Source organism: Phacochoerus africanus, chromosome 1, assembly GCF_016906955.1.
Source record: "Phacochoerus africanus isolate WHEZ1 chromosome 1, ROS_Pafr_v1, whole genome shotgun sequence".
Lineage (NCBI taxonomy): Eukaryota > Metazoa > Chordata > Mammalia > Artiodactyla > Suidae > Phacochoerus > Phacochoerus africanus.
Window position 1 is genome coordinate 35,502,765 of NC_062544.1, and position 12,279 is coordinate 35,515,043.

A 12,279-nucleotide genomic window follows, 5' to 3' on the forward strand; every position below is an offset into this window, starting at 1 on the left:
AAAAAAAAAAATACAAAGATACTCCCTCTTGGAGTTCCCGTTGAGGTGCAGTGGTTAACGAATCCAACTAGGAACCATGAGGTTGTGGGTTCAATCCCTGGCCTTGCTCAGTGGGTTAAGGATCCGGCATTGCCATGAGCTGCAGTGTAGGTCTCAGAGATGGCTCAGACCCTGCATTGCTGTGGCTCTGGTGTAGGCCAGCGGCTACAGCTCCAATTAGACCCCTAGCCTGGGAACCTCCATATGCAACGGAAGTGGCCTTAGAAAAGACAAAAAGACAAAAAAAACAAAACAACAACAACAAAAAACTCCCTCATTACTAAGAGAGAGGAAAAAGAAGGCAACATACATCTTAAATGTCCAATAATAAGGGAAAGCCAATTAAATCAAGTTAATGAATTCCTCTTTAAAAAATAGCCTATTTTCTGAGCTCTCTTGGAGCAATGACTGAAGATAAGAAACTTACATACTTCATTTTTCCTTTTTAAACTCAACATCACAGTACACACTGCATACAGAGTAAAAGCATGATTCGGGGATCTCAATATTGACTTGAAAATAACAGTGGTTTCACTCAGTAATTTCATTTTAGCTATTAAGTAAAATTATAGAGAAATATTTTATCTGAAAAAATTCCTAATCAGTACTCCCGTGGAGTTATTTTTTTATTCAGAAGTACTATTCCTATTGAGTATGATGTTAGCTGTGGGTCTGTCAAATACAGTATTTATTATGTTGAGGTATGTTCTCTCTAAGCCCTCTCGGACGCGCCTGTGCCATGTTTCACAAGTTCCCAGGCCAAGGACTGAATCTGCACTAAAGCAGTGACCCAAGCCACAGCAGTGACAACACTGGATCCTTAATTTACAGAGCTACCAGGGAACACCTCTGAGTTATTATTTTTTTTAGCCATAAATGGATGTTGAATTTTATCAAAAGCTTTTTCTGCATCTACTGAGATGATCATATGTTTTTTATTCTTCAGTTTGTTAAGGTGAATCACACTGATTGGTTTGCAAATATTTACAAAATCTTTGCATTCCTGGGATAAATAATGTACTGCCAGAATTGGTTTACTAACATTTTGTTGAGGATTTGTGCATCTATGTTCATCAGTGATACTGGCTAATAATATTCATTTTGTGATTATCTTTGCTTTTGATACTAAGGTGATAGTGACCTTACAGAGTAAGTTCCTGAACTTCCGGCTGTTGGGAGTTTCTAAATTATTGACTCAATTTCAGTGTTGATAACTGGCCTGTTCATGTTTTCTGTTTCTTCCTGGTTCAGTTTTGGGAGACAGTACCTTTCTAAGAATTTGTCCCTTTCTTCCAGGTCCATTTAATAGGCATACAGTTGCTTGTAACTTCTTATGATCTTCTGCATTTCTGTGGTATCAGCTATAATTTCTCCTTTTTCATTTCTAATTTTATTGATTTGGGCCCTCAATTTTTTTTCGTGATGAGTCTAGCTAAAGGTTTATCATTTTTGTTTATCTTTTCAAAGAGCCAGCTTTTAGTTTCCTTGATCTTTTCTATTGTTCTAAGTCTCCATTTCATTAATTCTTCACTGATCTTTATGATTTCTTTCCTTCTACCAACTTTTGGTTTTTGTTTGTTTTTGGTCTTTTTGTCCTTTCTAGGGCTGCACCTGTGGCATATGGAGGTTCCCAGGCTAGGGGTCGAATCGGAGTTGTAGCCGCCAGCCTACACCAGAGCCACAGCAACACCAGATCCAAGCCGCGTCTGCGACCTACACCACAGCTCATGGCAGCACCAGTTCCTTAACCTACTGAGTGAGGCCAGAGATTGAACCTGCAACCTCATGGTTCCTAGTTGGATTTGTTTCCACTGCACCACGATGGGAACTCCAACTTTTGGTTTTGTTTTCTTTCTCTAGTTCCGTTACACATAAAGAAAGGATAGGTTGAGTTTTTGTTTTTTCTGTTTTTTATTAAATTTCCTGTGGTAAATTTGTCTGACTATAAACTTCCTTCTTACAATTGTTTTTGTAACATTCCATAGGTTTTGGATCATCATGTTTCCATTTCTATTAGTCTCCAGGTATTTTTTTATTTTCCCTTTCATTTCTTCAGTTAATCCCTTGGTTATTTAGTAGCAATTGTTTAGCCTCTGCATGTCTGTGTTTTTTTGTAGTTGTTTTCTTGTTGTTGACTTCTACCCTCACAGCACGCGGTCAGAAAAGATGCTTGATGTAATTTCTGTTTCCTTAAATTTATCTATCTAGGCTTGCTTTGTGGACCAGCATCTGATCTATCCAGGAAAATGTTCCATGTGCACTTGAAAAGAATGTGTATTCTACTGCTTTTAGATGGAATGATCTATAAATATAAGCATATTTATTGATCTGTCCATTTATTGATCTGTCCATTGATATTAGTGGAGTGTTAGAGTCCCCTGCTATTATTGTATTACTGTCAATTTCTCCTGTTATGTCTATTAATATTTTCCTTATACAATAAGTTGCACCTGTGTTGGGTGCATATGTATTTACAACTATTAAATCTTTTGAGATTGATCCCTTGATCATTATGTAATATTCTTTTTACCTCTTACAAGAGACTTTACTGTATAGCCTATTTTGTCTCATGTAAATACTGCAACCCCAGTTTTTTTGTTTTCCATTTCATGGAGTACCATTTTCCATCCCCTCACTTTAGTATGGATATGCCTCTAGATCTGAAGTAAGTCTCTCAAAGGCAGCAAATACATGGGTCTTGTTTTTGAATCCATTCAGGCTTTTGTTACTGGGGGTTTTGTGACCACGCCCCTGGTCAGGGATTGAACCTGTGCCAAGGCAGCAACTCAAGCCACTGCAGTGACAATTCCAGGATCCTTAATCCACTATGGTACAAGGGAATGCTCACTCTCCCTATCTTTTTGTTGGAACATTTTTTTTCTTTTTACAGCCACATCTGCGGCATATGGAAGTTCCTAAGCTAGGGGTCGAATCACAGCTACAGCTGCAGTCTATGCCACAACCACAGCAACACCAGGGAATCTGCAAACTATGCTGGATCCTTAAACCACTGAGCGAGGCCAGGAATTAAACCTTTATCCTAAGAGAGACAGTATCAGGTCCTTAACATGATGAGCAACAAACAGGAACTCCCTGGTTGGAACATTTACTCTATTTACATTTAAGGTAATTATCAACATGTATGTATGTTCCTCCTGTCATTTTGTTAACTGTTTTGGACTTGTTTTGTAGGACTTTCCCCCCCTTTCTTCTTTTGTTCTCTTCTTTTGTGATCTGATGAGTATCTTCAGTGTTTTGTTTGGATTCCTTCTTCTTTATCATATATCTAGTATAGATTTTTGTTTTGTGGTCACGAGATTATTGTTAGGAGTCTGTGTGTATGTGTGTGTATGTGTGCGCGCTTGTTTTAAGTTGCTGTTCTCGTAATTTCAAGTGTATTTTAGATACCTTTCATCTTCACTCTCTTTCCCTTATGATTACTGTTTGATTACACCTAATTATTTTATGTATCGCTAACTGCTTATTGTGGATACAAATGATTTTTCTTCCCTACTAGCTTTTATACATGGATGATTTCATACTTTATTGTATGTTTGCTTTTACCAGTGAGCTTTTCCATTTTGTAATTTTCTTGTTTCAAGTTGTGGCCTTTTATTTTTGGCTTAGAGAAGTTCCTTTAACATTTGTTGTAAAAGGTTTGGTGGTGCCAAATTCTTTTTTTCCTTCTTTTTTTTTTTCATTTTATGGCCGCAATTGCAGCATATGAAAGTTTCTGGGCTACGGATCAAATCAGAGCTGCAGCTGCCAGCTTATGTCACAGCCATAACAACGCCAGATCCAAGCTGCGTCTGCAACCCATACCACGGCTCACAGCAATGCCAGATCTCTAACCCATAGAGTGAGGCCAGGAATCAAACCCACATCCTCATAGATAATAGTTGGGTTCTTAACCCCCTGACCCACAGTGGGAATTCCTGGTAGTGCTAAATTCTTTCACCTTTTGCTTGTCTGTAAAGCATTTGATTTCTCCATCAAATCTGAAAAAGAGCCTTTCTGGGTAGAGTATTCTTGGATGTATATTTTTCTCTTTCATCACTTTACATACATCATGACACACCCTTCTGACTGCAGAGTTTCTGCTGAAAAATCAGTTGATAGCTTTATGGGAGTTCCCTTGTAAGTTATTTGTTGCTTTTTTCCTTGTTGCTTTTTATATTTTCTCTTTAATTTCCATCATTTTGGTTATAATGTGTTGTGGCATATTACTCTGTGAGTTAATCCTGTATGGGATTCTGTGCTTCCTGGACTGGGGTGACTGTTTCCTTCCCCAGGTCAGGGAAGTTTTCAGGTATTATCTCTTAAAATGTTTTCTCAGGTCCTTTCTCTCTCTCCTCTCCTTATGGAAACCCTATAATGTGAATATTAGCTTCCTTGATGTTGTCCCAGATGCCTCAAATTGTCCTCATTTCTTTCTTTTTTCCTTTCTCTTCTGGTATCATACTCAATGGTGAAAAACTGAAAGCATTTCCTCTAAGGTCAGGAAGAAGACAAGGATGCCCACTTTTGCCACTTTTACTCAACATGGTTTTAGAAGTCCTAGCTATGGCAATCAGAGAAAAAAAAAGAAATAAGGAATCCAAATTGGAAAAGAAGTAAAACTGTCACTCTCTGAGATGACATGATGCTATAAACAGACAATCCTAAAGATGCTACCAGGAAACTACCAGAGCCCATCAATGAATTCAGTAGCATTCCTAAATACAAAATTGCTACAAATAAATCTGTTGCCATTTATATACACTAACAATGAAATGTCAGAAAGAGAAATTAAGGAAACAATCTCATTTATCACCGCATCAAAAAGAATAAAATACCTAGGAACAATCTACCTAAAGAGGCAAAATACCTGTACTCCAAAAACTATAAGACAGTGATGAAAGAAACTGAAGACAACATAGATGGTTGGAAGAATCAATATTGATAATCTGACCATAGCACCCAAAGAAATCAACTGATTCAATGCAAACTCTATTAAAGTTGGCATCTTCCATAGAGCTAGAATAAAAAATTTTTCAGTATTTATGGAAATCCTAAAGACTCCAAATAGCCTAAACAATCATGAGAAAAAAGAAGAGAGCTGGAGGAATCACACTCCCAGACTTTAGACTACACTACAAAGGTATAGTAGTCAAAACCAGTATGGTACTGACACAAAACAGAAATATGGATTACTGGAACAGGACAGAAAGCCCAGAAATAAATTCATGCACCTACAGTCAGTCAATTAATATATGACAAAAAAGGCAAGAATATAATATACAATGGAGAAAAGATGGTCTCTTCAATAAGTGGTGCTGGGAAAACTGTACAGCTACATGTATAAGAATGAAAATAGAACACTCTCTAACAACATATACAAAAATAAACTCAAAATGGATTAAAAACCTAAATGTAAGACCATATACTATGAAACTTCTAGAGGAAAACACAGAACACACTTTAACATAAATGGCGGCATTATTTTTTTGGATCCACCTCCCAGAGTATTGAAAATAAAAACAAAAACAACCAAAAGGGACCTAACAAAACTTAAAAGCTTTTTACACAGCAAAGGAAACCATAAACAAATGAAAAATCAGCCTACAGGATGGCAGAAAATATTTCTGAACAGTAAGAAGTACAAGGGATTAATTTCCAAAATACATGAACCAGCTCATGCAGCTCAGTAACAAAAAACAAACAACCTAATTGAAAAATGAGCAGAAGACCTACATAGACATTTCTCCAAAGAAAACACACAGATGACAAACAGAAACATGCTCAACATCATTATTAAAGCAATGCAAATCAAAACTGTAATGAGGTGTCATTAAAATGTCTACAAATAAAAAATGCTGGAGACAGTTATGGAGAAAAGGGAAGCCTCTACACTGTTGATGGGAATATAAATTGGTGAAGCCACGATGGAGAACAGGATGGAGATGCCTCAGAAAACTAAAAATAGAGTTGCCATATGATCCAGCAATCCCACTCCTGGGCATCTATCTAGACAAATCTCTAATTTGAAAAGATATATGCACTCCTATGTTCACAGTAGTGCTATTTATAATAGCCAAGACAATGAAACAACCTAAATGTCCACTGGAAGATGAATGGATAAAGAAGATGTTGGGGGTGGGGGGGGCTAGTGTGTGTGTCTGCATATACACACTCACACACAATGGATTATCACTCAGCCATAAAAAAGACCGAAATAATGCTATTTGCCACAACATGGATAGAACTAGAGAGAGATTATTATATTAAGCAAAGTAAGTCAAAGACAATTATCATATGATGATCATTTACACATGGAATCTATAAAAATGACACAAATGAACTTATTTACACTACAGAGATAAACTCAGAAACACAGAAAACAAACCTATGGTTACCACCAAAGGGGACAGTGAGGGTGGGGTGGGGTAGGGTGACAAGAGATAAATTAGGAGTTTGGGATTAGTATATATATACTACTATATATAAAATAAGTAAATAATATAAATATATACTACTACATATAAAATAATGACTGTATATCACACGGAAGTATAAACTCCTATAATAATCTATAATGGAAAAGAATCTGAAAAATATATATGTATGTCCAACTAAATCACTCTGCTGCAAACTTGAAACAATACAACACTGTAAATTACTTATACTTCGATTAAAAAAAGAAGTACTTTTCCTGATGCATTCAAGTCTGAGGAAATAATTTCCCTTATAATCTCTAAGTTTCTACTTGCCATACCTAAAATCTTTTCATTACCTTTTCCATGGTTTTCTCATCAATTTTACCCTTTTACTCTCACTCCTGTCAAATCTGTTTATTTTATCTGTTTAATTTTCCATGTTAAGAACTTTCATATCTGTACTTTGTCTCTCCAAAATATGTGTATATCTTTACCCAATTTTATACTTGAAAAATGCAGAAAAATAAATACATTAATTTTCACATTTTCTTCTTGATCAAATGTAAGACTTATGGATGGTGCGGTTGGTGAGAACATACCACTTCTGTGAATTCATTACTTCCCAAATCCAGTCTTTCCAGCTGGGTCAGTCTATTCATGGTTCTATGCACAATGGATTAATAAAGAATTAAGTATACAAAAGTATTAATTACATGGAAGCTTTTAAAATTTATAGTGTAAATTATTATGTGATAACAAATAGGCTTTCAAATATTGACAAAATGAAAATAATTTTCTAATAAAAAAGTCATAATTAATTTCTAAATAAAACATGTTATCAATCATTCTCTACTATGGCTTCTCATCAGGTTATTTCTATCCTTAAGAAGCAAGTGCAGTAAGTTTAAACCCAGAAGCCAGAATATAAGTAACTGATTTTTATTTTTTTCACAGAATAAATTTCCAGACAGTACAAATCAACTAATAATTAGACTGTTCGGCAGCTTCTATTAATTACTACCATTTTATAAGACCAGTCGTATATTTGAAAAACTTCAAGATAACTAACTGAAAATTGGTATTCAGAATTGCAAGAACAGTAAACATTATTCCTCACGTTTTCAAATTAAATTCAATACAATTCAAAATAAAGTTTTAAATGAATCACAAATTACCATATATAATTTTTTTTAACTTCCAACTTAATACCAACATTTCTCCAACTACAGAAACTTGAAAAATGTACAAGCTGATTTCATAATGAAATAAACTAAGCAGTACTTTTATCTCTCCTTCAATAAAGGAACTTTTTAAACTAAATTAATTGCTAATTAATTCAAATATATATATTTATATAATCTTAAAATTATTTTTAGAAAAACCTATTATTTAATAGGTCTAAGGGCTATAGGCTCCCCAAATAAAGAGCTACATGAATTTTTTTAGGATATGACATAAGGATAGCAAAATACAACCATATTAGCAATAGATCAATATGTTAATTGGGAAATTAACATCATTAAATACCAACAAACTCCTTAAATTATGACACAAGAACACAGATTATTTATTTCTGCCTTCTCTTGAAATTAAACAAATTAGAAATAGTAAACAAAACTCAGTTAAATTTCTTTTTAGTAGAAAAAAAAAGTAAGAATACCTATCATAACTGCAATGTCATTATGTTACTGACCTAACATTAGGAGGAGACTAAGTTTCTCTAACCCTTCCATTTTAAAAATGCCATTCTATCAAAACTCCTTTAACTCATCTCCCAACACTAACTGTTTTCTTAAAGCTGTTTTTTTAACTTCAATTAAGTGCCTATTCTCAGGTTCTATGAGTTACTATAATTCTACCTCCCTTCCATCTGTCTTTGTCCAGAAAACCTGTTTATCAGTTCCAGTTTGCTTTACATAACAAAGCAAAGTTGTATCCAGATTCTTTCTCAAGAAAGATTAGATATTAACTCCTATGTCCATAATACCATACCAGATGGACATTTGAGAAAGGTAAAGAGGGCTAAGGAGGGGTGAAGACTGAAAGTAGAAAACATAGTCTAATTTTTTAAAATTCAATATTTATATAATGACAAGACAGCACAGAAAATTCACCTGCAGCAACTAAACACTTTATATCAACAAGGGTAAGTTATAAAAAAAGGGGGAGGTACAAAAAGAAAAGCAGTGCACCCCAAAATTTAATTACAAACAACATTCTTAGAAAGTTATGTTTTAAAATTGATTTAGGAAATGTGAATGACACAGGTAATAAAAAAAGAGGAAGTATACTTTAAAATTCTAAAAGCATCTCCATCTCAACTTGCTGTAGCTAACACTGGCAACTTCTGTTCTACTCACACACCTCAAAAATCTAAGACAAAAAATTTCATAATAAAAAAAATTTTTTTTAATTTTTAAAAATTTCAAAATTCAAAAAAGATCTAGCTTCCTACTTCAAAGAGAAAGTAAAAACAAATCCCTCAAATTTCCTCCGGTTTATCTCTAAACATCCTTTATATTTAACTCATTTTTAACTTCTCCTATCTCAGAAGTAAACATACACATTCCTGTGTTTTTGGTACTGTGCTCTCCAGTATTAAGGCGGTATTAAATTTCATTTAACTACATATTCAAAACAGTTTTCCTGCTATTCTAATATTTGATAATAAAAAGGGCCACTCACATAACCTGAATGCGGATGACTTTCCTAACATTTAAAACCATGGCCTCTTTATAGTTTGTAAGGCCTCAGATATTTTAGTTATGTCTTTAAAATAAAGCAGTAAAGAATTACATTTGCAAACGCATTGGCAAAGCCCAATTTGAAGTTAAATAAAGAGTTAAAATATAAAGAGTTAAATAATCAAATCACCTATGATATCAAAGACACCATATTAACTGTAGGCTCAGGTATTTCAGTAAACAATCTACACCTTTGGTTATTCACATCTCTCAGCAATTAAGTTCTGAGCTAAGGAGTCGTCAATGCCAGTATCAAATCAGTGAAAATTTAAAACTTTTTGAATTTTAAAAAGGATCATTCCCATTTTAATTTATGCTCACAACCATTACTATAAATTCCATTCATCCCAATTTTGGGGGAATCAAAACTATATACAATTTTTGCCTTCACAGACAAAGATTCATGGCGGGAGGATGTTGGGATCAATTACCTGTACACGTGTAAACATGCTGATCAGGTAAGAAAAGAGTGAGATGTATTTTAAAAATTAGACTAATGTGGTAAATGTCGTAAGAGATATAAGTAAGATGCCAGAGAAGTAGAGTTAAAAACAAAAAAACTAACTCCTGGAGAAATGGAGGTGCTTCAAGGAATAGGTGACAATTAGCTCTTGATAAACAGGAACCTGAGAGGTTTGCTGTAAGGGTCAGTTATTTTAGGCTTTGCATACAATCTCTGTCACAACTACTTGACCCTACTGCTGCAGAGCAAAAGTAGCCATAGCCAATATGTAAATAAATGAATGTGGTCCCAATGAAACTATTTACAAAAAATAGGCAGTGATTTAACCAGTCTGTAGTTCATCACTGCCTCACCCATAAAAACACAGCAATGATTCCAGGTGTTTTAAGACATTTATTCAATAAATGGACGCAGACTACAATGGGATTTTGAGTCTGTAGATCTGTTTTAGTTTTATCTTATTTGTTTTTGGATGGCCATCTCCTCTTGATGTAAGTTTGCCAGTAGGGGGCCCTCCATCCCATGTCTAATTTACAACAGACTAATATAGGACAAGTTCCTAGAACTAGTTATCTGACTTCACATGAAGACCTATGGATTTCTCTAATGAGTACTGTGTAACAGCTCTAGTATAGAAATTGGGATCTTTATTTGGGATTCGGGTGGGCTTTACATACTCATTATTTGGACTTCTGTCACACAAGACTGAGTTCCAGAGAGCTATGAAATCACATATTAAATATCCAGAAATGTACATATTTTTATATTGAACATCACTAATTAAAATACAATAACAATATAAATCTTTTAAAATAACTTGCCATCATGTTTTAGATATTAAAAAGTTACAATTTCTCTAAGGATTTAAGAATTTAAAATTCTAAACTAAATTTTAGAAAGGACAGCACCTTTACTTACTTGGGCAACATTTTCAACTGGTTTTCTCTAAGTTCTAATATCTGGAGTTTAGTTAATCTGCAAAACAAAAAATAAAATAAATCAAGCATCCATGACAAAGACGAAGAATTTAACAAATCAATACCATCCTCCAAAATTTTAAAGCAACTAATATTTATTATGTAATTACAATGTGCAGAAAACTGTGTTAAAAATTACACAGAAATACAAAGGAAGACTATTTCTTCTACTCAAAAGTAACTGGAGGGGGTATAAACACTTCTAGACATACTGAAAGCAGAAAACTGTCTCTAAATACCAATGCTAGTGAACTTCATGCATTTCTGTGAAAATGTCTTCCCAAATTATTTGTCATTAATAGATTAAATAACAATAACTCAAGTCTAGAGTTTAGCTAAGAGAAAAATAAAGAAACACAAAAGTATACAGAAAAGAAAAAACCTCTGGCACTTCAGTGATGCACAATCTAATAAAATTAGAAGATAAATGAGCAGATGAAGTGATCCACAGGTGCTCAGTAATGCTAGAATAGCAATCATATTACAATATATAAATGTATGAAGTCAGCAGGTTGTATACCTTAAACTTACAAACTATTATGCAACAAATATATTTCAAATTAAAATTAAAAAGTGATCCAAATACAAAAGAGAAATCTGGCAAGTACATGAAATATATATATATGTATATAGAGACATATACATATATGTATAAAGCATGATATATCTGGTTCCCACAGGACAATCACTGAGTGTCAACAATGCCCAGAATTCTTTCTTTATTGAAATATAATTGACATTCAGTATTATAGTTTCAGGTGTGGAACATAATGATTTGATACTTGTATATACACAACTAACCCTTGAAAACATGGGTTTGAACTGTGCAAATCCACTTACAGACAGACTTTTTTTCAATAGAAAATACAAATATGATAGCACTGAACAATCAGCAGTTGTTGAATCTACAGATTTGGAAAACTAGATATTAAGGAACTACAGGTATGGAGGTCCAACTCTAAGTTATGTTGGCCCTCCATATCTGTAGTTTTTAAACTGTGATTAAAAGTTTTTTGGAATTTCATCGTGCAGTGGAAACAAATCCGACTAGGAACCATGAGGTTGTAGGTTCAATCCCAGGCCTTGCTTAGTGGGTTAAGGATCTGGCACTGCTGTGAGCTGTGGTGTGTGTAGGTCGAAGACAAGGCTCGGATCTGGCGTTGCTGTGGCGTAGGCCAGCAAATGTAGCTCCAATTAGACCCCTAGCCTGGGAACTTCCATATGCAGTAGATGTGGCCCTAAAAAAAAAGTTTTTTAATTTCAGTTTTAAAATCTGTAGATTTTCAACTGTACAAAGGATTAGCACTCCTAACGCCAGCATTATTCCAGGGTCAAAAACATTGTGAAATGATCACCACAAAAGGTCTAGTTAAACATCTACCACCATACATAGTTACTAGAAAAATTTTCTCTTGAGATAAGAACTTTTAATATCTACTCTCTTAGAAATTTTCAATTATACAACGCTGTATGAGTAACTACAGTCACTGTGTAGTACATTACATCCCCATGATTTATTTATTTTATAACTGGAAGTCTTTACCTTTTGATCACTTTTGAGCATTTTAACTACCCCACCCCCTACCACCAACCTTTTTTAAATTTCTTTTTATGGCAGCACCTGTGGCAAACAAAATTCC

General features: G+C 34.3%; 1 protein-coding gene across 9 annotated transcripts in view; it reads right to left on the bottom strand.

The window, feature by feature from the left end:
• The window catches only part of ERBIN (erbb2 interacting protein), a 117,459-nt gene that overhangs the window by 52,582 nt on the left and 52,598 nt on the right, over window positions 1-12,279 (bottom strand). For all 9 annotated transcript variants that reach the window (XM_047798759.1, XM_047798586.1, XM_047798502.1 and 6 more), the window contains exons 7-8: window positions 10,581-10,637; window positions 7,055-7,118 (exon numbers count right to left, since the gene is read on the bottom strand). In XM_047798759.1, the coding sequence (XP_047654715.1) occupies window positions 7,055-7,118; window positions 10,581-10,637 (121 nt within the window). The remainder of the gene's footprint in view (window positions 1-7,054; window positions 7,119-10,580; window positions 10,638-12,279) is intronic.